A 25,981-nucleotide genomic window follows, 5' to 3' on the forward strand; every position below is an offset into this window, starting at 1 on the left:
GCACCTGAGAGACATCAGGTGGGAGGGGGCAGGCAGGGCAGGATGTGAATACCGGGCTGCCCCTGAAACACCATCAGGATGACTTTGAGATGCAGCATATGCTGGTCATAGAGGTCTTCTCTTTAGGCCTTTATGTCGCACACACATAAGCTCATAACTGACTTCCTACCTAACAGCCACATTGCCACCATTCCAGAAGGATCTGTTGTACAACACTTCCGGTCCAAGGGTCACCCCATTGGTGTCTCCTGGAAGCACACTGCAGTGGGGTCGCAGGCTCCCCAAGACTGCAGAGTTGGAACGTTTAGCTCATCAGGCAACTCAGCTGAAATGCAGGGCACTGGCCCCCTGTTCTCAGCATCGGGAGCCCCCCGGGAGCTTTTAGGAGTGCCAGATGGCTTGGCTGAGCCGCCATCTGTGGGACCATGGCCAAACGTCTGTAAGTCAGAGTACCCCCGGTTGGAAGGGCATGGCAACACAGGGAGGTTTGCTCAGCCTTGACCGGCACCATCCTGGAGGGCAGAGCGTGGCACACGGTGTGTCCTGCAGTGTACCAGGGCCCGGTCAGGTGCCAAGACAGGGGACAGGGCTGCAGGGTCGGGGAGGGGAGAGCTGCCCCTCATCCTTCATGCAATACACATTGATGGGCAACCTTGTGCTAAACTATTCTTTAAAAAACAAAGATTTATTTTGTTTGTTTGAAGGAGTCACAGAGAGAGGTAGACAGAGAGATCTTCCATTCGCTGGTTCACTCCTCAGATGGCAGCTTTACCCACCATGTCATGGTGTCAGCCCCCAAAACCCAACTTTCCAGACTTAACTTTATTACATGTGCCCTAATCTCACAATGAGACAAAGCCATAGCTCCCTGACTGACCTATGTATGTACTTATTTATCCATTCATCTGACCATCCACCCATCCATCCATCTGTCCATTGGTCCATCCGTCTGTCTGTCCTGGGCCACCTGTCTGTCCGTCCATCTGTCTGTCCAGAGTCCTGTGACTACATCCCTGTGTTAGCTGCAGCGTCATTCACAATAACCAAGCTTTTAAATCAACCTGAACGCCCATCGGCAGATGAACGGAGAGAGAAAAACATGGTGTTTCTACACAGTGAGATCCCGTTCACCCACGAAAAGAAGGAAGTCCTGGCCCTCGAGACATCCAGGACGAACAAACCTGGAGGACAGTGTGGCCAGACACAGAAGCACAAACACCCAGGGCCTCACTCACTCAGATGGGGGAATCTCAAAAATGCTGACATCATAGTGGTCAGTTGTAGAACAGTGGTTGGGAGAGATGGGGGAGGGGTGGAAGAGGGAGGTGAGGGGGAGGATGCCAGCAGCTACAAAGGGACACTAAGAGAAGAGGGGTGTGGCCTGGTAGGGTGACCTGGTTAACAAGAAGGTGTTGGATATTACAGCTGGAAGAAGGTTTGAGTGCTTCCACCAGGGAGTGATAATAAATCTATGAGGTGATACGCTAACCACTCTCATTCGATCCACATACGGTGCATACATATATTGAAACACCAAAAAGTGCCCCATAAATATGTACTCAAAGAGAGTCTGTTTATTACTTTCTTGCAAGATGTGTTGATTTAAAAGGCAGAGTGGCCAGAGGGAGGAAGAGAGAGAGAGTGATCATCCATCCTCTGGTTCATCCCCCTACATGGCCGCAACAGCTGGGCCTGGGGCCAGGCTGAAGCCAGGAGCCAGGAATTCCATCTGGGGCTCCCATGTGGGCCACAGGGGCCCGAGCACTTGGGCCATCCTCTGCTGCCTTCCTAGGTGCATTAGCAGGGGGCTGGATTGGAAGCAGAACAGCAGGGAGAGTCCATGTTGTGAATCCAGTGCTTTGGCTCTCTACCAGGTGCTGGGATCCACAGCCTTGGCCCTTGACGTTGGAACACCTTCTGTCTGGTTCACTTTGACTATTCCAACAGGGCTCAGCTGAAGCATCATCCCCGTGGAAACCTGGGATCTCTGCAGACGGACAGATGGAATTGTTTCAGGAGGGGGGGTACAGAAGGCACACCTCCCAGGGGGGAGCCATGCTGTCTCTTCACCCAGTGTTCACCCAGCGATTCCCAAAGAATGACTTCACTTCTGGGCTGGGTTTCAAGGACAATGATCAGGCAATACCCAGGATGGGTTGGCCTAGATTTCTAGATGCGACAGCCAAGCCAAGCTCACCGGCAGATTCAGCGTGCTCAAGGCGAGCTGAAATTCTCAAGAAGAGAAGCCAGTGGGGGTCAGAGTGTGGAAGTGTGTGTTCCCACATCTGTGTGTGCTGGCCCCAGCAGATGATGAGTTAAAGTCCTCGAGCCCCTGCCCCCCATGGGGGGAGACCCAGATTGAATTCCTAGCTTCCAGGGCCGGCACTGTGGCCTACTAGTGCAGCGATATTAGGCGCACGAGGCAATCCAAAGATGGCGCCCAAAGGAAGTAAGGTGGGTGGAACCCGAGGTTGTTTACCACCAAAGCTGATTGGCCGTGCAGCATCAGGAGAGATGACAACGACTGATGACAAGTCTACAGACATATGGCTGGTTCCGTAAAAAATCGCCCCATAAAATGACCTTTTAAGCAATTGGTTGGTCCTTATGCTCTGACCCAATAATCGTGCAGTTTTGTGCTTTAAAAGGTTTTACTACGCGTGCAATAAACGAGTTCCTGCTTGACTCGACTTCCCGCTGCGTCTGATTGTCTCCGGGATCGGGAGGCTGGGGAACGGGTGAGTGGCGCACTTGCCTTTCCTGGGACCCAGTCCATCCGCGTTTGGGTGGACTCAGACCCTGCACACTAGGTTAAGCCTCTGCCTGCAGTCAGTGCTGACATCCCATATAGGTACCAGTTCAAGTCCCGTCTGCTCCACTTCCAATCCAGCTCCCTGCTAATGGCCTGGGAAAGCAGTGGAAGATGGCCCAAGTGTCTGGGCACCTGCACCCATGTGGGAGACCCAGAAGAAGCTCCTGGCTCCTGGCTTCAGCTCAGCCCAGCTTCAGCCATTCTGGTTACTTGGGGAGGGAACTATTGGATGGAAGAACTTTCTCTCTTCCTGGCTCCCAGCTTCAGCCTGGTCCAGCCCAGCTGTTGCAAGAAGGTGTCAGAGTCGACCACCCGAAAAACGTCACCAAGAGACACGTCTCTTATGCAAACAGCACGGGGAAGTTTTATTGATTATCCAGCATGCTGGGGCTGTCTGATCATCATGAACAGAGCAGCCCCGAATAACCAAAGGTTAGGGTTTATAAAGGCAAAAACCACAAAACCGGGAGAGGGGGGGAGAATACACAGTTGCTAAGCGGTTGCTAATATCTTACAATCAGCAATTATGATTTTAAGACATAGACAAATCACATCTTCATTATTAGCCCCGGTAACCCAGGTGCAACCTTTCTACTTTTAAGCTTGAGCAATCATGCTAGGGGGTTTTTGTGCGTTGCCAAGGGTGATGTAGTGCACTGCTATTGTCCGACTAGTTGAGATCATAGTTTCAGACCAGAGTCTCACGGTGGGGGGCAGGGGGTTGCTTTCCCAGAATGCAGTCTCAAGTGCTCCAAAATGGAGTCCCTACTGTCAAGGTGCTACTTTACTCTGTCTTATTTTCACAGCTGCACCAGGAAGGTTTAAACCTGTAAGCTTAAGCTTAACTTTTTACATCCGCACATATACAATTTTAACTCTTCAAAGGTAGGGAGTAAACCAGCAGATTGGAGCTCTCACTCCCTTTCTTTCTGCCTCTCAAATAAAGAACACATTAAAAATTAAAAAAAAAAAAAAGGCAAGACAAACATACATTGTCCGCGCTAAAGTGAATTTAGGACATTTTGGCTACCAATGAAACTATGACTCCAAGCCACATTTACTGAGTATCTGTACGCCAGGACTCGACCGGCAGTCTTCATGGGGCCTGCTCTTAGGAAGTTAACTTAAGGAGGACGGACAAGCAAACAAGCCTCACAGACCAGCAATGAGAGCCGGCAGCCCGCGCAGCCCAAGCCCCTGCTGTTCTCAGCGTGTGTTCTCTGTGTGTGGAATTCTTGGGGAGGCTTCCAGAATAAGTCTCCCTGATGGGTGTGGGGAGAGGGGGGACGGGGGAGGGGGTGGACTCAGGCCTTTCTAGTCGGACAGCTTCATGGAGGGCATGGGAACCCCCAAGGTCACGGTTCTGGGCTATGTTGTCTAACCAGAGGCCCAGAGGAGGCTAGGCCCAGTGGACATGGTCCCCAAGGGACAGGAAGCTCAGTGAAAAATCTCCTGGTTTCTCCCTGAATGCCTCCACAATTGCTACTCTTGTTTAGTTTATTTTCTCTTTGTTTCCAGAACACAGGACAATCAAACACCCTAAGGCAGGGATCCCTATCTGTCCGAGTTGTTAGCATCAGCCTTATCTAGTTCCTCTACCCTGAATAAGGTGCTCTCCAAGTGGCCGTGGGGTGAATTCCTTCCATCAGGGGGCGCTGTCGTTGCTTTGTGTCAGGGAGAATTCCTCTAACAAGCCCAGCAGATTTGGTTTATTTTCTCCATCAGGAGGCTTCATCCTTGGTAGATCACCTGAGTTCTGTTTTTTATTGCTTAATAAAATATCTGAGCCCAGGTCCTTTGTAAAGCAGAGGAGATTTCTCCAGCTCACGGTTTTGCAGCTGAAAATCCAAGACCTGGCAGCCCCACTGACTCCCCCCCTGGTGAGGGCCTTGGTCTGCATCTCGCCAAGGCATCATGGTGGGAGTGTGTGCAGGGGGAGAAGGCAGTCATGTGGGGATACAGAAAGCCAGAGAAACTCAGGAGCTGTGCTGTGTGTGTGTGTGTGTGTGTGTGTGTGTGTGTTTTTTTTTTACAGGCAGAGTGGACAGTGAGAGAGAAAGAGAGAAAGGTCTTCCTTTGCCGTTGGTTCACCCTCCAATGGCGCTGATCCCAAGGCAGGAGCCAGGTGCTTCTCCTGGTCTCTCATGGGGTGCAGGGCCCAAGCACCTGGGCCATCCTCCACTGCACTCCCGGGCCACAGCAGAGAGCTGGCCTGGAAGAGGGCAACCGGGACACAATCTGGCACCCCAACCGGGACTAGAACCCAGTGTGCCGGCGCCGCTAGGTGGAGGATTAGCCTAGTGAGCCACGGCACCGGCCCTGTTTTTGTTTTTCTAACATGAGGTGCAGAGAGAGAGAGAGAGAGAGAGAGAGAGAGAGAGAGAGAGAGAGAGAAAGCACTCTCATTCACTGGTTCACACACCCAAATGCTTGCAAAAGGATTTTGCACTCTGCCCTCAGAGGGTAGTGAGTTCCCAGGGTTTGTGCTGCCGTGGCGTCCAGGCTGCTCACCCCAGGAGCAGGGGCCCGGTTACCAGCCCTTCACCTGGTAGGACAGCTGGATGCAACCCACATGACTGACTCCACTGACCCCACTCCACACGGGCTGTGCACAGGGGCCGCGGTGCCCATCTGTCCTTCACAGCATGGCCTCCAGGAACCATGCCTGCTGGAGCTAAACCCTCCAATTAGATCGCCCCACGGGAAACCTGCTTGGAGAATGCCCTGGCCCAATGACAGCTTTGGTTCTCTCTCTCTCTCTCTCTCTCTCTCTCTCTCTCTGCAGTCCCTCCCTGCTAACCTTCCCACTGGCCATACAAGTCATGTTACCTTCCCCCTCTGGAATCTTCAAGTATAATAATAAAAAAGCCCTTGTTTCTGTTATTTCATGCGTTTCCTTCAGCTGCCTCCTCCGTCTGACCCGACAGATGCCCCCTGGCCCCACGAACAGAAGCCTTGTCCTGCTTGAGGCTCTCCCGGGGAGTGGCTGTCTTGGCTGATGGCCACTCTCCAAAAACAGACTTCCAGACCACGATAGCGGGCGAAGCTGGTGGACATTCAAATCTGCCACCCACCCCAGGCCAGCCTGTTTCCTGTTAGTAAATACGGGATGACACCTGTGTCGCGTTATTTTAGGGGATGAAATGACATACAATAATATGACTGGGCAATTCTCGGAGATAGGTGTTTGATTGTCCTGTGTTCTGGAAACAAAGAGAAAATAAACTAAACAAGAGTAGCAATTCTGGAGACGCCAGACAAGAGGACTCGGGGCTTGAGGTGGCGAGAGATCCACCCTCGCGGGGCCGAAGGAGTCTGACACCCACTCCGAGGTTCCAGACCCAAGGGTGGGCTACGGCTCCAGGACCTTTCTGCCATGGTGTCTGAGAGTCCAGGGCAGGGGGGCACCTAAAGCCCAGCCCCACCCTGCCCCAAGGAGGACCTGCACCCCCTCAGCCCCTCAGCTTCCCTCATGCTCGCTAGAATGACGTCTCTTGGGAGGGGGGCAACTTGCAGCCCAAGTCACCCTTCTCAGAGACAGAGATGGTTTGAGAAGGGGCTGGCAGGTTGAGGCTGGCTGGCTGGCTAGCCTTGCTAATGTACAAGATAGTCCCCATGATGTGATAGAATCCATAAAGTGGTATATGGTTGTATGGGTGTTTGCCATGCCATTCTTTAAACTTTACTGCCTGCTTGGGGTGTTTTTGCCTTTTTTTTTTTTTTTTTTGTAATAAAATATCAGGAAAGAGAGGGAAAAATTCTTTTTTTTTAAAGATTTATTTATTTGAAGGTCAGAGTTACACAGAGAAGAAGAGGCAGAGAGAGAGAGAGAGAGAGAGACAGAGAGAGAGAGGTCTTCCATGTGATGGTTCACTCTCCAGATGGGGGAACATCCAAAGCGGTCCATCGGATCGGCTCAGTTCTGGCCATTGCGGCCGTGTGGGGAGTGAAGCAGTGGATGAAGACTTCTCTGTCTCTCTCTCTCTCTCTCTCTCTCTCCCTTGCCACACTGAATAAATAAAATAAATTAATCAAAAGCTTCTGGTGACCATGCCTCAAGCTTGTCCTGCCCCTCCTGGCCTTGGCACTCAGCCAAGTGGACCCCACCTTGTCATCCGTAAGCTTTACGAGAGGGACAGACCCTGCCCAACACCTGATGCCAAGAGGTTGACCTTGTTTGCTCAGGAGGTGAGCTTCACTTGATAAAGAGTAGGAGGGGCCGGCGCCCCAGCTCACTAGGCTAATCCTCCACCTAGCGGCGCCGGCACACTGGGTTCTAGTCCCGGTTATCCCTCTTCCAGGCCAGCTCTCTGCTGTGGCCTGGGAGTGCAGTGGAGGAAGGCCCAAGTGCTTGGGCCCTGCACCCCATGGGAGACCAGGAGAAGCACCTGGCTCCTGCCTTGGGATCAGCACCATTGGAGGGTGAACCAACGAAAAAGGAAAACATTTCTCTCTGTCTCTCTCTCACTGTCCACTCTGCCTGTCAAAAAAAAAAAAAAAAAAAAAAAAAAAAAAAAAAAAAAGGAGCAGGAGGGAGGGCTAGGAGCTGGTATAAAAGTTCTGGAAGGTTCTAAGGGGTTACCTTGCACCTGAAGCTCCCAGGTGAGAGGTGTTAGGGATTCCTGGGTCTGCCTTTGAGGGGGTGGTGATTCAGATCTGATCTGGTCTGGGGAAGGGGATGCCTGGATTGAGTGGCAGGGAGTGTTACTGAAGTGGGCACCTGGGTTGAAGCTATCTTGGGTATAGAGATGTGTCAGCTGTCAGTTGAAGGACTAGGAACCTGGGACACTCAGGTGACTGGGAAAGGCCAGGCGTGTGTCGGTGGACAAAGAATCGTGACAAAGATCCCATCTGCTGGTTCACTCCCCCACATGGCCGCAATGGCCAGAGCTGGGCCAATCTGAGCCAGGAGCCTGGAGCTTCTTCCAGGTCTCCCAAGGGGGTGCAGGGCCTCAAGTGCTTGGGCCATCTTCCACCGCCTTCCCAGGGCACTAGCAGAGAGCTGGACCTTGCTGGAGCAGACCAAGGAACACCAGGTCTGGAGGATGCACTGCAGGCTGTGGACAGTGCTGTGCACCTTGAGCCTGGGTCTCGCTAGGTGGGAGCTGAAGGGTCAGGCCACCCGGAGGCCAGAGGGAAAGGGGGAAACCTCCCCCTCTGCTCTCTTCTTCCCCCCTGCAGCCTGGCGATGTGGACCTTCATGCTCCTGGGCCTTCTCTGTGCCTCGGCCTCTGCCAGTGCCAGTAAGTGAGCCGCTGGGACTCTGGGGGCGGGAGGTGGGAAGGGGCCCCTGCTCGGCTGGTGGCCAAGGCTTGCAGGGCCGCCCCTGAGCGGTGGGAACTGGGAGGTCTTTGCCTCCAAGCCCCCCTTTCTTTCCACTGCAGTCCAGGCCAGGGCCTCCTCCTACAGTGGCGAGTACGGAAGTGGAAGAGGGGAGCCATTCTCCCACTCCGGCCTCCAGCTGGAAGGCCCCATCACAGCCATCCGTGTCCGGGTTGACAGCTTCAATATTGCGGGGTAAGGCTCCTCCGCATTCCTCAAGCTCTTACTAACTCAGGAAGTGCTCTTTCACTCTGGGCCACCTGTGCCTCAACCAACAGGTCCCTAGTGTGGCAGGATACGGGGATAGCTGTGAAAGGACTCGGCTTCCAGAACTGTACCCTTTGGACTCCTCCCTCCCCGAATATGCCTGGTGGTGGCAAATCATTAATAACCACTAACTCTCAGGGGCCTGGAAGTCGACCAGCCCAGCCCACCCGCCTTCTGCGGTTTAAAGTTTCTTTCCAATATCCCTGCTGGGTGTCCTGCAACTTTGCTCAACGCCTCTCTTGAGCAGTCCCCACTCCATTGCTAGTCAGAAAATTCTATCACGTGCAGAGCCAAAGTGTGTCCCCTGATCCTGGATCTGCCTCCTGGGACAGCAGGGACAAGCCTCTTCCCTCTCCCACAAGGGAGCCACTCAGCTGTTAGAAAATCCCTTTGCTTCCACAAGTGCGGGAATGGGGGAGGGGCATCGTAGGTGGCTGGACTCCAAATTCAAGGCCTGCCATGTGCTGTGTGTGGGCGACTCTGGGCAAGCTGCCTTCCTTCTCTGCACCTGCTGTCAGCCAGGCCAGGAGCTGAAGTTCTTTGTGTGGTCCTCCAGGGCTCACCCGGCCTACACTTTTGGGGCAACTAGCAGGGACTGCTCATGCTAGCGTCCAGTTTGGAGGACTCCACGTGCAGGCCAAACGGTCCTGAACTCTGATGACCTAATCAGTGTCCCCGTTCCTGCCCTCCCACCCGTCCCAGTCTCCAGGTGCGCTATGGCCAGGTGTGGAGCGACTATGTGGGTGGCAACCTGGGAGACCTGGAGGAGATCTTTCTGCACCCAGGGGAGTCAGTGATCGAGGTTTCTGGGAAGTACAAAAACTATCTGAAGACCCTGAAATTTTTCACCAACTACGGTCGCATCCTTTCCTTTGGAAAAGGCAGAGGCGTAATCTTCTATGCTGTCCCCTTGGACCTGGACGCCGTGCTCCGATTCATCAGTGGCCGAGCTGGCTTATTTGTCAGCGCCATTGGCCTGCACTGGGACACCATCCCAGAAACTACCCCAGCAACTGCTGAGCCCGCCTCCTCCGTGGCAGGGCCCCGTGGTGGGGTGTGACAACTCCCTGATCACTATTTCCATACAAATGGCTCAATAAAAGGACATGGCTAAAGCTGGTGTGCATGTGGGTGTGTGCAGGCGGGACCCACTCTTGGAGGGCGGTGTGACTCTCAGCTCTGGCTACCTGCTGCTAAGAGTGGGAGCACGAGGGAGACAGGTGTTGAGAATCCTGGGCTCTTCCGTACGTCGCAAGGAGAGTGACGCTGGTTTGTACCAACTCTTTTCGGGGTTAGCTCATGAGAATGTCTGTCCAAACAGGAGTTCTGAAGGGAAGGCTCAGCGGGGGCACACCGCCGAGCCCCAGGTGTGCCTCTCTGGCGCCCTCCCCCCTGAGAAGGGGCTGGCTTCTCTGACCAAAGGCTGTCCCCTCTCCCTGGAGCTCAGCTGCAGGTGGGTGGCCTGCACCTCTGTCCTCCCATCTGTCCCAGATCCGCTCTCCCTGCTGAAGTTTCGCCCCAGTTTGTGCTTAAGGACTCCACCCCATTCCCCAGGCCAGTTCTTCCTCGTCTTACCCCTAACCTGGTGCTCTTGCTTAGCCCTCTGGGAACTGGCGCTCAGGCAGATGAGAAGCCCGTGGCTGAGACACACCCATGTCCCGTATTAGAGCGAGTGGGTTTCATTCCTGACTCCACCTTCCTGCTGACGTGGCTCCTGGGAGGCAGCAGGGACGGTTCAGGATGGTTCAAGTGCCACCCACACGGGAGAGCCGGATGAGTTCTCCGCCAGCTTCTGCCCCCACTCCCACCTCTCTAACAAACAGAAAATAAAAACAGGGCCAGCGCAGTGGCTCATAGGCTAATGCTCCGCTTATGGCGCCGGCACACCGAGTTCTAGTCCCGGTTGGGGCGACGGATTCTGTCCCGGTTGCCCCTCTTCCAGGCCAGCTCTCTGCTGTGGCCAGGGAGTACAATAGAGGATGGCCCAAGACCTTGGGCCCTGCACCCCATGGGAGACCAGGAGAAGCACCTGACTCCTGCCTTCGGATCAGTGTGGTGCGCCGACCGCAGTGCACCGGCCTCGGCTGCAATTGGAGGGTGAACCAATGGCAAAAGAAGACCTTTCTCTCTGTCTCTCTCCCTCACTGTCCACTCTGCCTGTCAAAAAAAAAGACAAAAACAAAACAAAACAAAACAAAACAAAACAAACAAACAAACAAAAACCAAAAACACGGTGCAAGGAGAAGCATGTCCTTTCTTGGCAGCGCTGACAGAAGGCATTTGCTGTCATGACACCTGCTTGCCCAATGCTCTGGCTCCTCATATCAGCAACAGGTGCTGTTTGGGGTGCACTGGCCTTGCTGGGTCTCCTTGACGGCAGATCACTGTGTAAAGCAGCCATGGATGGGCCTGTTGCCCATCCTCTGCTGCTTGCTTGCTCCTCGTTCTCCTGGTCTCTAATAAAGTAGACTAAATAGGCAGCCTCTATGATGTCAGTCAAGGGGGTGCTCAACCCATCCCTGATTTTTGGAGATTTCTTTAACATCAGGGTGAGCTAAAAAACTGTGGTCATGGGCAAATTCTGACACTTAGTATTTTCCTGCGAGTTAAGACCGCGCCCATGAGGAGAACTATGACCCTTTAGGTAAGATCCACTGTGGTGACCTGCTTGCATACTTTGAGGTCATCAGTGCAACTTCCTATCTATCCCTCAGTTTGGTTTAAAAGGGGAGTTCTGCCCATTTACCGCGTACACCGAAAAATCGATCTAGCTGTCACATCAGTTCATAGTTTAACCTCTTTTTCTGGCTATGCTGTTTGGGGGCCCTATACTGTGGCCAGGCATTATTACAGAAAAGGTCAGTCATCCCTTACATCAGGTCTGGGGATCAAACCGTACATCACAGTGGAGAGTCCTGCAGAACAGTAGTAACTTCCCTTCTGGAAGAGAAAAGAGGAGAAGTGAGGCAGCGAGTCGGGTCTCTAGCCTGACTTCCTGGGCTTTCAGATTTAACTGGCATTTGACCAGTGCTTACTGCATAGCCTGACTTAGAGAGGAGAAATAGTGGCAGAGGTCTCTGCCATCCCTTGGCTTCTGGGTATTTACCATGTAGCCAGTGGGCTATGGGCCTGGGTTTCCGGGTTTAACTAGTCTTACCGTGTAACCCATAAGTTTAGGTTTTGGGCTTCCGGGCTTTCACCGTGTAGCTGTGGACACTAGAGTTTTCTTGGGCTCCTGGAACCCAGTGCTCTAGCATCTGCCGCATAACCATCCCCTGTTGGCTCTAAGTCTCTTTTGGAACACTTTCTCCCTTTTGGCTAGACCTCTGTTTGATCCACATTTGAACTAGCAATGCCAGGTTGTTCAGCGTTAGCTGGACGGAGACTGTGTCAGCCCCTGTTTAAAGGATCTGGCTTCTGAGCCAGAGACTGGAGCAGCTAGAAAGAAACACATTTATTGTCACTCCCCCTCTTCGCGGAGGAACGACACAGGACCCCGCGCTGTTCTCTTGTCTGCTTGGCCCTCCCCGGGTTTGCTGCCATCCCTCCACCTCCATTGAGGGGCGGCCCCCCCTGCCACTTTCCCCACTTCCGCAGGGGAGCGGCACACCGCTGGCCAGCTCGGGGGCTGCTCAGATGTTCCTCAGGTGTTCCTGGTGCATGTTGGCTCTCTCCTCCTTTATAGTCCTCTTCCACCAATCCCAACTCTGCTACCCACACGCCGAGTACGCTGCTCTCCTCCAATCAGGAGCAGGATCAGCTCCTGCAGGTTATTGGTCGAACTGGAGGCAGCTGTGTAAAAGTTGTTTACGCCTCTCCCAGCGCCATATTGTGGGAGAGCAGATGCATAGAATAAGTCTTAATTCCAGTAACTTAGTCTAGTCCGAGTTGCTCCCCACAATTTATAACTGAAGTTTAACATCATTTCACATCTTGGCATCACTTTTAATCTAAACAGCCTGATTGGTTATTATCTCTGCAAGATGAGAGATCTATCTTTTGACATCTCTAGGAGCCCTCTGGAGATACCACAAGTCCAGAGAATTTAGAACTTTGATTTTCAGAAAGTCTGTTAAAGGTGCCAAGAGAACTTAGAGTATCTGGTCAAAACAGAATTCCTTAACATCCTGAAATGACAGCCATTCATTAGTCAGGGTGATTTTAACACTTTTAGACCAGACCTGATCATAATGATATGTAACAATGGTTTTCATCAATCTGAACTTAACAGAGACGGTAGAGTACACAATAGATTACTTTGGCAGAACATAAATTCTAGGTCTCTTGTTGTTGACTAAACCAGAAATAAAAAAAAAAAAACCTTGAACATAAGAGTTAGCACACAAAGTCATCACATAACTCAGAATTATTTAACAGAGTCAAAAAGAGCTTACACGACCTAACTTTAGAAATGGCAGAGCAACCGATTAAGCAGACATTGTTAAAAAGAGATGTTACAGTTTTTCAAAAACAGATTTAAGATTTATGATTGAGACCATTTCCAGATATTTACCAACATTAGTGCAAATTTTTAAAAACCCCATTGTTATAACAGAAGATCAGACTTCAACTTTAGGTCAGTGTAATTTTGGCATTAGCACTCAACTTGAAGAAAACTCGTAAACAATATTTTAAAATCGTAAACATTTGAAAACTTTTCATGACTTGCTCACTCACACCTTCTGAAACTTTACACTGGTAGTTACTTTTACATAGTCTTGAATTGTCATGTATGGACAACCTTTGAGAATACATGCTAACAAACTCAGTCTCTCTTATCGAATTTGAGATGCTAAAAGTACACGTAATACATTTTCCCAAGTTTTACTTAGCACCGATGCCTAGATGACTTAAAACACTGAGTTATTAATGACTACCACACCATTATCTGAATTAAAGTCAAAACTCCATTTCCCATGCCTTTAAGTAACATGAGGGTAATACCTGAGCAGCAACAGGGACACTAGTGCATGTTTACAACTTTGAAAAGAAACAAGTTTAAAGCATATCAAGGACATGTACAACTGAGCAAGGGAGCCACCGGGCAAACCCAAGGGCTTGTGCATTAACTCAATTCTCTGAACCAAACTGTACTGGCTTACTTTAGTTAACAACATAAAGGCCTGTATACACAGAATTTACTCTCATTTTCATAAGACCACTCTAGCTGGAAAGCAAAAACATGAATACAGCATAGGTCTGACACCGTTTACAACATTTTAATACATTTCACATAACCTGAATTGACTCAAGCAGCTGTTACTTTAACAAATTTTAGAGTCTCATCCTTTGAGAGTTCCAGGGATCCTACTGGAAGCCCAAAGTTGGAAGACTCAGTTTAGAATTTTTTTTTTTTTTTTTGACAGGCAGAGTGGACAGTGAGAGAGAGAGACAGAGAGAAAGGTCTTCCTTTTGCCGTTGGTTCACCCTCCAATGGCCGCCGCGGCCGGCACACTGCGCTGCTCCGATGGCAGGAGCCAGGTGCTTCTCCTGGTCTCCCATGGGGTGCAGGGCCCAAGCACTTGGGCCATCCTCCACTGCACTCCCGGGCCACAGCACAGAGCTGGCCTGGAAGAGGGGCAACCGGGACACCGGGTGTGCCGGCGCCCCAAGGCGGAGGATTAGCCTAGTGAGCCAGGGCGCCAGCCTTGGGTTTAGAATTTAAGCTGTCAGAGTCAAACGGTTTAACGTAAACAACTTCCCATTGCAGTTTTCCCAATCAAGACTCATAATGGCAATAAAAACGCGAAAACTTCAAGACAGGTGAACGATCTCAGATAAGTCAGGGACAGCAGCACAGAAAAGAACTCGTCATCAGCGTATGAGCCCATTGCTTAGGCGTCCATAACTGCAAAGAGAAAAACCCATCAGGTTGGAAAGGTTGATGGATTAAGGGTCTTGCTCCCTTAGGTGAGGCCAGCAGTGGTACTGAATTGGAACTTCCTCCCGGGGAGGAAAAAAGCTGCCCTGGGGGCGCGCTCCCTAGAGATATCTGGCTGTGCCTGCCTGGGTGCGGCAGGCCACGAGGACTGGAATAAAGTGCAGAGAAAGGGTGTGGTCCCCCATTTACAGGGAAGACTGCGCACACCGGGGCCTGGCAGGACTAGCCGTGGGGTTGGGTAGGTGCGCCATTTCACCAAGAGTGCTGGGGACCTCCTATAATTCAACCAAAGCCAGATCAATTAGGACTACTGCAGACACTCAGTCAATTACAACAGATAGTAAACTTTAGCTCTTTTCCAGATTTAGTCCTCAGGCAATCAAAGCTTAGCAACAGGAATAGTTCACAAAAACTTTAAGACGCACCAGAGCTACCATAAGCTGCAAAGACGGAAAACTTTCTACCAGGTTGGGAAGGGTTAACAGGTAACAGCTTTTCCCTTAGGTGGAGAGACCTGTGGAATTTCCCTCTCCCTTTCTCCTGGCCAGTGGTATAGGAATGGAGATGAGGAGAGCAAAAGAGTGGGGGAGGGAGCCCCGGGAGGAGGAGGAAGGCAGAAAGCAATGGAGGACTAGACGTGCCCTCACCTTCCGCTATGAATCTCAGCTGGAGGAGAGCATAGGGAAAGGCCCTCCTGTCTGGGGGCTGAGTGGGGTTCAAAATCTCCTATCGCTCAAGGTTACCCACTACCTAGTTGTCTGAGTTTACCTGGAGGGCCAATATTAGCCTCGACCGAAGCTAAGCCCTGCTCGCGTAGCAGTAGGCAGCGTGACCAGGCGTCCCTCCGAGAGAGAGAGACCTGGTCCTCGGGTCGCAGTCCGGCTGCCGGGAAGCTGAAGAGAGCTCAGGGGGTCTCCAGGCTCTCAGACAACTGCCCTTCCTAATTTCCCTCCCGTTCCTTACAATCCCTCTGGAGTTTCGGCCGTAGCTAAGCCATGGCCGGGGGGACTCCGCGTTCTCGGAGAGCTGTGGGGTGCGGAACACTCAATGGTCACTTCCACAGATCGTTCCCGCTTGAGGGAAGGAATACTGACCTCCGATGTCCTCAAAATCCCTTCGTGGTTGCCAAAATTGTTACCGGAGAAATTGCAGGGTTCTTGTCTTCGCGCAAGAAAGAATTCGGGCGTGAGACAGAGAGTAGTGGGAGGTAAAAGTAGCAAAGTTTATTAGGGAAGGGACATCCGTAAGAACGGATGGGCACCTCTCCAGACAGGACCTGAGAGAGAGTGCCCAGTCGCTCGGACTCGGGGGGGGGGCGGGGGGGAGAAGGAGCGAGGTTACATAGTTGAGTGCAGAGATTACGCCTGGCCAGACCAGGCAGGGGACTCAGCAGAGAGGCAGAGGGCTGAGCGTGCAGTCGGGTTGAGGTCGGGGGTTTTTAAGGAGATGGGTCTTGCTTCCCCACCTCTGTTCCCCTTGGAACAAAGGGCTTTTTGGATGTAAATAGAAAAACTTCTACCTGAGTTTTCTCTTGAAGGTCTGAAACAAAGGACTTTATGGATGCAAATGTTATCAGCCAGGAGGAAGGGTGGGCAGGACCCCCTAGAGGATTGGGATCTGGAGCAGGGTATCTGAAATGCAGATACTGGGCTGCACCTGAGAGATATCAGGTAGAAGGGGTCAGGCAGGGCAGGATGTGAATACCAGGCTGCCCCTGAAACACCATCAGGATGACTTTGAGATGCAGCATATGCTGGTCATAGAGGTCTTCTCTTTAGGCCTTTTATGTCGCACACACATAAGCTCATAACTGACTTCCTACCTAACAGCCACATTGCCACCATTCCAGAAGGATCTGTTGTACAACACTTCCGGTCCAAGGGTCACCCCATTGGTGTCTCCTGGAAGCACACTGCAGTGCAGTCGCAGGCTCCCCAAGACTGCAGAGTTGGAACGTTTAGCTCATCAGGCAACTCAGCTGAAATGCAGGGCACTGGCTCCCTGTTCTCAGCATCGGGAGCCCCCCGGGAGCTTTTAGGAGTGCCAGATGGCTTGGCTGAGCCACCAACTGTGGGACCATGGCCAAACGTCTGTAAGTCAGAGTCCCCCCGGTTGGAAGGGCATGGCAACACAGGGAGGTTTGCTCAGCCTTGACCGGCACCATCCTGGAGGGCAGAGCGTGGCACACGGTGTGTCCTGCAGTGTACCAGGGCCCGGTCAGGTGCCAAGACAGGGGACAGGGCTGCAGGGTCGGGGAGGGGAGAGCTGCCCCTCATCCTTCATGCAATACACATTGATGGGCAACCTTGTGCTAAACTATTCTTTAAGAAACAAAGATTTATTTTGTTTGTTTGAAGGAGTCACAGAGAGAGGTAGACAGAGAGATCTTCCATTCGCTGGTTCACTCCTCAGATGGCAGCTTTACCCACCATGTCATGGTGTCAGCCCCCAAAACCCAACTTTCCAGACTTAACTTTATTACATGTGCCCTAATCTCACAATGAGACAAAGCCATAGCTCCCTGACTGACCTATGTATGTACTTATTTATCCATTCATCTGACCATCCACCCATCCATCCATCTGTCCATTGGTCCATCCGTCTGTCTGTCCTGGGCCACCTGTCTGTCCCTCCATCTGTCTGTCCAGAGTCCTGTGACTACATCCCTGTGTTAGCTGAAGCGTCATTCACAATAACCAAGCTTTTAAATCAACCTGAACGCCCATCGGCAGATGAACGGAGAGAGAAAAACATGGTGTTTCTACACAGTGAGATCCCGTTCACCCAGGAAAAGAAGGAAGTCCTGGCCCTCGAGACATCCAGGACAAACAAACCTGGAGGACAGTGTGGCCAGACACAGAAGCACAAACACCCAGGGCCTCACTCAGATGGGGGAATCTCAAAAATGCTGACATCATAGTGGTCAGTTGTAGAACAGTGGTTGGGAGAGATGGGGGAGGGGTGGAAGAGGGAGGTGAGGGGGAGGATGCCAGCAGCTACAAAGGGACACTAAGAGAAGAGGGGTGTGGCCTGGTAGGGTGACCTGGTTAACAAGAAGGTGTTGGATATTACAGCTAGAAGAAGGTTTGAGTGCTTCCACCAGGGAGTGATAATAAATCTATGAGGTGATACGCTAACCACTCTCATTCGATCCACATACGGTGCATACATATATTGAAACACCAAAAAGTGCCCCATAAATATGTACTCAAAGAGAGTCTGTTTATTACTTTCTTGCAAGATGTGTTGATTTAAAAGGCAGAGTGGCCAGAGGGAGGAAGAGAGAGAGAGTGATCATCCATCCTCTGGTTCATCCCCCTACATGGCCGCAACAGCTGGGCCTGGGGCCAGGCTGAAGCCAGGAGCCAGGAATTCCATCTGGGGCTCCCATGTGGGCCACAGGGGCCCGAGCACTTGGGCCATCCTCTGCTGCCTTCCTAGGTGCATTAGCAGGGGGCTGGATTGGAAGCAGAACAGCTGGGAGAGTCCATGTTGTGAATCCAGTGCTTTGGCTCTCTACCAGGTGCTGGGATCCACAGCCTTGGCCCTTGACGTTGGAACACCTTCTGTCTGGGTCACTTTGACTATTCCAACAGGGCTCAGCTGAAGCATCATCCCCGTGGAAACCTGGGATCTCTGCAGACGGACAGATGGAATTGTTTCAGGAGGGGGGGTACAGAAGGCACACCTCCCAGGGGGGAGCCATGCTGTCTCTTCACCCAGTGTTCACCCAGCGATTCCCAAAGAATGACTTCACTTCTGGGCTGGGTTTCAAGGACAATGATCAGGCAATACCCAGGATGGGTTGGCCTAGATTTCTGGACGTGACAGCCAAGCCAAGCTCACCGGCAGATTCAGCGTGCTCAAGGCGAGCTGAAATTCTCAGGGAGAGAAGCCAGTGGGGGTCAGAGTGTGGAAGTGTGTGTTCCCACATCTGTGTGTGCTGGCCCCAGCAGATGATGATTTAAAGTCCTCGAGCCCCTGCCCCCCATGGGGGGAGACCCAGATTGAATTCCTAGTGTTACAGTCGAATTAGAGTTGAATTGCTCTTGCCATCCCAAAAACGCTCCAAGAGACCTTCTCTCATGTAATTAACAAAGGGTAAAGTTTATTGATGTTCCGACATGTTGGGGCCCCCGTCCCAGTACAGGCGAGCGGCCTCGAATAGTCTTGGGTTGGGGTTTTTATACACGTTTAAACAAAGAAAATCAACCATTGCGTAGAGCAGACAGTGGTATAGAGTAAACAATTGATACAAGTTAAGTGATTTTACAATCAGTTGATTTATGAACACAGGGAGTATCAAAAAGCCTCCTATTGCCAAAAGGGAGGGCCACACAAGATTGCAGGAACTGCCTTGATGATACCTAGGAACGCAGCCGAATGGCGATAAGGGACACCTGGTGGAGTCAGGGGTCCAGGAGGCAGAGATATATGGTGACTTCTTCTATCTCACTTAGGTGAAACTGAGGTTACCTCACATTGGGGTAATTTACTGACTAATGGCTATGCAGAGCAAGTCTAACAAGGTCAGGAAAGTTCACCAGAGGAGGTTGGGCGGGGAGCAGCTTTTAACTTTTTAACCCTTCATTCCCCACTCCTCTTAGGCCAGGGTCTCTAATCTTAGAGACCATCTGTTTCCCCTTTCCCATGTGTTACATATTGTTGACGAATTACCATGAGTTTAACATTTTTAGCTAGGGAGACTTAGTGAACCATGACTCAAACCATCCCTATTGCTGAAGTCTGTCCCACTGTCTTTCCTCTAAGCGTTTACGTAGTTGAGCCATGTTGTCCCTCGCCACCCCTGTCTTGTCTACATAGAAGCAGCATTCCTCCTTAAGGGCTGCGCATAACCCCCCCTCCTCTATGAAAATGAGATTCAACCCCCGCCTGTTCTGCAATACTGAAATGCAGATACTGGGCTGTATCTGGGAGGTTGTGGAAGATTTGTCAGGCAGAAGGTGTGGGGATCTCCACCTGGCAGGTTATCAGGTAGAAGGGGGCAGGGCAGGATGCAAAGGCCGGGCTTCCAGTGAAACATTGTCAGGATGACTGAGGTGCAGATGCATATGCTGGACACATTAGGCCTTTATGTCACACACACATAAGCTCATAACTGACCTTCTGTCTAATATTTTCCCCTCAAGAGGTAATACCCAAAATTCTTCTTTGGGATTATGGATGGAGTTCCGTTTTCTGTAACTTCTTCGAAGCTGGCATGTGGGCGTCGAGGGGGGGTTTGGGTATTTCCTCTTGCTACCTGTCTTATGGTGTGCAACAGTGGCCTTGGAAAGACGGTGCCGCTCGGTCCAGAGGGCTGTTCAGGTAGTCCAGTGGAATGGGCTGGAAGCCTTGCCTGATGACCATTTGGAGTTTAACAGCTTTTAGTCTGTTAGAGACAAAACGAACAAGGGCATTAAAAACACACAGTGCAAAGAGAAGCATCAAGATTGCAGAAGTTATTGGGCCAATGAGAGGAAACAGCCAGGATTTCCGTGACCAGATATCAGGCCAGAAATCCCAGCCCTGCTTTGCCTGGTCCTGGAGCTGTTTGGCTTTTTCCAGGAAAATTTGGATTTGTACCTGTCTAGTCTGATTGACCCAGAGACAACATTTTTCCTAGAACATGGCACAGACACCCCCCAGAACAGCACTTAGCATGTCTAATTTTTTTTATAACCTTTTGTGACTTCACACACCCTCTTTAACTTACTTGAAACATTTTATCATTTTTATTTTAGTTTAGAGTAAACTAGCCACCAGGATTCTTACAAACCATGTCCTTTTCTTATTTAAAAAGCTCTTTTCTTTTTAACCCTTTTTGCCAAGAACACTCTTTCCTTCTAAACCTTACTTACCAAGCACACATTTTTATCCTTGTGATGTTTTCCATAGTGCCTGGTTGGCTCTTTCTACCTTACCAGAAGTCTGAGGTCTCCATGCAGAGTGAAGGTGCCTTACAAATCCCCTGTGTGATCTAGAGCTCTGGTTAAGGCAATCAGTTCTGCTAAATGAACAAAAGTTCCTGGGGGCAGAGCATGCTGTAACTGTTGCATACCCTGAGAAGCAGGTCCCGTCTGACAAAGCTGCTTCCATCTATGAACCAAACTTTATCTGTGTTAGTCAGGGGGCTATCTTTTAGGTCCCTTCTGCTGGTATAGATCAAGTCTATAGTCTCAGTAAAGGAGTGGAGGGGACCACTTTCCCCTGGAACTGGCAGGGAGGGCTTTTTAAGTTTATTTTTAAGGCCTGGCTGGGTGTGTGAGGCCCAGACCTATCCATGGGGTGCTATTAAGAGAATTGTAAGAGATGCAAATCTCCCTTAAGGGAGGCCCCCTGTTGACTTGCATTACATGGCTGGACTAGGAGGAGAGCTGAATAGGAGGCTGATAGAAATAGGCAACTTGCATTTTACTGACCCTAGGCCATCCCCAATAGCAGTGGCTGGAGCTGGAAGCTGGGCAGAGCCAAAGGCTTTTTAGCTCAGGGCCACAGGGTCTGCGGTTCTGAACCAGGAGTCCTTCGACACCCAGGGCAGTTCCATGTCCAGTAGCCTTGCTCTTGGCAGAGTTGACAGAAGGCAGTCGCTGTTACAACAGCTGCTTGCCCAATGCCCTGGCTCCTTATGTCAGCAACAGGTGCCATTTGGGGTACATTGGCTTTGCTGGGTTTCCTTGACAGTGGATCACCGTGTAAAGCAGCCACTGATTGGCCTGTTGCCCATCCTTATATCGCTCCTGCTGCTAGCTTGCTCCTCATTTTCCTGGTCTCTAATAAAGTGGACCAAGGAGGCAGCCTCTATGATGTCAGTCAAGGGGGTGCTCAACCCCGTCCCTGATTTTTGGAGGTTTTTTTTTTTTTTTTTTAACATTTTAAAACTTTTTATGACTTGTTTATACCTTTGGAAACTTTACATCTGTAGTTACTTTTATATAGCCTTGAATTGTCATGTGTGGACAACCTATGAGAATACATGCTAACAGACTCAAACAGTCTCTCTTATCGAATTTGAGATGTTAAAAGTACACATAATACACCTTTCCAAGTTTTACTTAGTACTGATGCCTAGATGACTTAAGACACAGAGTTATTAATGAATACCATACCAGTATCTGAAGTAAAAGTCAAAATTACATTTCCATGCTTTTAAGTAATATAAGGACAACACCTCCTGAGCAGTAAACACGGTCACTAGTGCATGGTTACAACTTTGAAAAGATCTTTATCATTAAGAGAAACAAGTTTAAACACATCAAAGACATGTAAAACTGAGCAAGCAAGCCACTGAGCAAACTGAAGGGCATTTGCATTACCTCAATTTTCTGAACCAATCTGCATTGGCTTACTTTAGTTAACGACATAAAGGCTTGTATACACAGAATTTACTCTTATTTTTATAAGACCATTTTAGCTGGAAAGTAAAAACATGAATACAGCATAGGTCTGACACCATTTATAACATTTTAATACATTTCACATAGTCTGAATTGACTCAAGCAGCTGTTACTTTAACAAATTCAGAGTCTCATCCTTTGAGAGTTCCAGGGATCCAACTGGAAGCCCAAAGTTGGAAGACTCGATTTAGAATTTAAGCTGTCAGAGTCAAACCATTTAGCCAAAATTAGTACATTTTTGATCAGTTGGGTAATTACTCAAACATTAAAAACAGATAAACAACGTAGTCTCAGTACTACAAATAATAAAACATGAAACCTTCAAGACAGGTGAACACTCTCATCAGATAAGTCAGGGATAGCAGCACAGAAAAGAGCTGATAAAAACCCATTTACATTTTGGAATAACCTGTTAAGAATTTTTAAATTAAGACAACATTTTTAAAGTTTTTATTATATAGTTTAGAACAGTTGGTTCTGAATGGAATTTTCCCATAATGTGTCCCCCTTGGTTGTACAAAACAAGAGATAAAGACCTCCGGAACAGGCACTGATCCGGAGTGAGATTGCTTCGCCCGCCTGGTGAACACGGAGCTGCAGGTTATGGCCCATTTAGACTCTGTAGCTGCAGGGCCGTGGAGCCACAAACACATTTACACCACACACACGCTCTTTTCCATTGCAGACACCAGGCAGGTCCCTGGTAGAGGGGCAACAGAAACCCCCCTTCCGCACAAAGGCGGGCCTGAGTACTGAGTGCCCCAGGGTGACTTACCGGGTCCTGAAGTCCAGGAGATCCATCCATTTGCCCCATTTGGTCAGCCATGGGGAGTCAGTCTGGGGGGACGGGTATGGCTCGGGGAGTTAGGGTCCTGAGGAATAAGTCAGGAGGCGCGCCTTCCCATCCTCCGCCTGCCATTCCTGGGCCCCAGCTGAGTCCTGCAGGTTGAGGCTCAAAGGGCCAGCTTTGTTTGAACACACAGGGGGTTTCAGCACTTGCTAATGGCACAGCAGGGATTTCCCTGCTGCCTGTGAAGGGGGAGTGGAGGGATCTGCTGGCCCCTGGGGAGCTGCTTCTGGTACCCTCTCCTGTGGCCCCCTCTGCCGGCCCCACAGCCAGGGCCGGGCGGCTGGTAGGGAGGAGGGAAAATCAAATCTTCAGAGTCGCCCTGTAAAACAGAATAGAGCGGCGCCGAGGCTGAAGTCTTAGTTTGTTTTATCTGCTTTGCTGGGACGGTCCTGGACGACTAAAATCTTTTTTTGAAGGTTGTTTCTGAGGGAGTAAAAGAGGCTTTAACCAGGAAAGGGAGTTTTTACCAGATCTTGCCAGACCAGGATGTCAAGGGTGCCCTCAGGCGCCCACCCTACTTCAAAGGTAGGCCAATCTGCAGAACAAAGGGTGGTTAGTCTCCCTTTCTAAGAGTTGTCTAAATCCGTCCCATTGTCTGAATTTCAGAAAGGCAAATACAAATAGCCAAAAACAAACACCAAAGAGACTCACAAAAAGGCACTGAACAAAACAAAAAAGACAAAAAATGGAACATCGGCCTCACGCCTGCGGAGCGACCCGCTGCGTTCCTACAGAGGTGGGGAGCCTGGCCCCCTACAGAGTCCCAGATGGGGTCCGAGAACCACACTGACACACAGACACAGATACGAATGCAAGTTCCGGAACCACTTCAGAACCTACAAATGCAGACTCTGGGACCACTTCAGAGTCTCGCGACAATGCCACACACAAACAGACAAACACAGACTCTGGAACCGCATCAGAGCCCTGTGACAATGCCGGCAATACAAAATGTGAGTCTGAAAACAGTTTATGCAATAGAAGTAAAACCTGAAAGAGAAAGGATGAATACTGATGCTGGCACCAAATTCCCGACCGCGGGAATTCCAGATGGGAGTTTCGCTGAGCGTCCTCAGTCTCCCGGTCCTCCCGAGGCGTCCCTCGAGGCTGTAGCGTTGTGGCTTCCGGGCACGTCTGCCAGCCCAACGTCTACCGTGCCAGCCCGAAACCGCTTCAGGCCTGAACCAGATACAGAAACAGAAATGCACGTGCACAGAGTCCCTATCCTTTAGGCGCCTTTACTTACCCCGAGAGATGTCCGTTGGAGACGTCCGTGGGCAGCAGAGCCATCTCGGTGGAACCTCCATATGTTACAGTCGAATTAGAGTTGAATTGCTCTTGCCATCCCAAAAACGCTCCAAGAGACCTTCTCTCATGTAATTAACAAAGGGTCAAGTTTATTGATGTTCCGACATGTCGGGGCCCCGTCCCAGTACAGGCGAGCGGCCTCGAATAGTCTTGGGTTGGGGTTTTTATACACGTTTAAACAAAGAAAATCAATCATTGCGTAGAGCAGACAGTGGTATAGAGTAAACAATTGACACAAGTTAAGTGATTTTACAATCAGTTGATTTATGAACACAGGGAGTATCAAAAAGCCTCCTATTGCCAAAAGGGAGGGCCACACAAGATTGCAGGAACTGCCTTGATGATACCTAGGAACGCAGCCGAATGGCGATAAGGGACACCTGGTGGAGTCAGGGGTCCAGGAGGCAGAGATATATGGTGACTTCTTCTATCTCACTTAGGTGAAACTGAGGTTACGCTCACATTGGGGTAATTTACTGATTAATGGCTATGCAGAACAAGTCTAACAAGGTCAGGAAAGTTCACCAGAGGAGGTTGGGGGGGGAGTAGCTTTTAACTTTTTAACCCTTCACTAGCTTCCAGGGCCGGCACTGTGGCCTACTAGTGCAGCGATATTAGGCGCACGAGGCAATCCAAAGATGGCGCCCAAAGGAAGTAAGGTGGGTGGAACCCGAGGTTGTTTACCACCAAAGCTCATTGGCCGTGCAGCATCAGGAGAGATGACGACGACTGATGACAAGTCTACAGACATATGGCTGGTTCCGTAAAAAATCGCCCCATAAAATGACCTTTTAAGCAATTGGTTGGTCCTTATGCTCTGACCCAATAATCGTGCAGTTTTGTGCTTTAAAAGGTTTTACTACGCGTGCAATAAACGAGTTCCTGCTTGACTCGACTTCCCGCTGCGTCCGATTGTCTCCGGGATCGGGAGGCTGGGGAACGGGTGAGTGGCGCACTTGCCTTTCCTGGGACCCAGTCCATCCGCGTTTGGGTGGACTCAGACCCTGCACACTAGGTTAAGCCTCTGCCTGCAGTGCTGACATCCCATATAGGTACCAGTTCAAGTCCCGTCTGCTCCCCTTCCAATCCAGCTCCCTGCTAATGGCCTGGGAAAGCAGTGGAAGATGGCCCAAGTGTCTGGGCACCTGCACCCATGTGGGAGACCCAGAAGAAGCTCCTGGCTCCTGGCTTCAGCTCAGCCCAGCTTCAGCCATTCTGGTTACTTGGGGAGGGAACTATTGGATGGAAGAACTTTCTCTCTTCCTGGCTCCCAGCTTCAGCCTGGTCCAGCCCAGCTGTTGCAAGAAGGTGTCAGAGTCGACCACCCGAAAAACGTCACCAAGAGACACGTCTCTTATGCAAACAGCACGGGGAAGTTTTATTGATTATCCACCATGCTGGGGCTGTCTGATCATCATGAACAGAGCAGCCCCGAATAACCAAAGGTTAGGGTTTATAAAGGCAAAAACCGCAAAACCGGGAGAGGGGGGGAGAATACACAGTTGCTAAGCGGTTGCTAATATCTTACAATCAGCAATTATGATCTTAAGACATAGACAAATCACATCTTCATTATTAGCCCAGGTAACCCAGGTGCAACCTTTCTACTTTTAAGCTTGAGCAATCATGCTAGGGGGTTTTTGTGCATTGCCAAGGGTGATGTAGTGCACTGCTATTGTCCGACTAGTTGAGATCATAGTTTCAGACCAGAGTCTCACGGTGGGGGGGGGTGGGGGGTTGCTTTCCCAGAATGCAGTCTCAAGTGCTCCAAAATGGAGTCCCTACTGTCAAGGTGCTACTTTACTCTGTCTTATTTTCACAGCTGCACCAGGAAGGTTTAAACCTGTAAGCTTAAGCTTAACTTTTTACATCCGCACATATACAATTTTAACTCTTCAAAGGTAGGGAGTAAACCAGCAGATTGGAGCTCTCACTCCCTTTCTTTCTGCCTCTCAAATAAAGAACACATTAAAAATTAAAAAAAAAAAAAAAAGGCAAGACAAACATACATTGTCCGCGCTAAAGTGAATTTAGGACATTTTGGCTACCAATGAAACTATGACTCCAAGCCCCATTTACTGAGTATCTGTACGCCAGGACTCGACCGGCAGTCTTCATGGGGCCTGCTCTTAGGAAGTTAACTT

The 25,981-nt window shown here is 50.4% G+C and overlaps 1 protein-coding gene across 2 annotated transcripts; it reads left to right on the forward strand.

Annotated features, from left to right (window-relative positions):
- The first annotated feature begins 2,532 nt into the window (after positions 1-2,532).
- LOC100349300 (zymogen granule membrane protein 16-like) lies at positions 2,533-9,487 on the forward strand. 2 transcript variants are annotated; one of them, XM_070064769.2, is made up of 3 exons: positions 8,001-8,055; positions 8,197-8,329; positions 9,104-9,487. In XM_070064769.2, the coding sequence occupies exons 1-3, from the start codon at positions 8,001-8,003 to the stop codon at positions 9,459-9,461; spliced, it is 546 nt and encodes a 181-aa protein (XP_069920870.2). In that variant the 3' UTR covers positions 9,462-9,487. The 2 variants fall into 2 exon arrangements, 1 of the variants encoding a protein (XP_069920870.2); XR_016225875.1 differs by lacking the exons at positions 8,001-8,055; positions 9,104-9,487 and adding an exon at positions 2,533-2,738 and having other exon boundaries at positions 8,197-8,224.
- The last annotated feature ends 16,494 nt before the right edge of the window (positions 9,488-25,981 follow it).

This window comes from Oryctolagus cuniculus, chromosome 19 (assembly GCF_051225735.1).
Source record: "Oryctolagus cuniculus isolate XC-2025 breed Fujian yellow rabbit chromosome 19, ASM5122573v1, whole genome shotgun sequence".
In the NCBI taxonomy this organism is placed as follows: Eukaryota; Metazoa; Chordata; class Mammalia; order Lagomorpha; family Leporidae; genus Oryctolagus; species Oryctolagus cuniculus.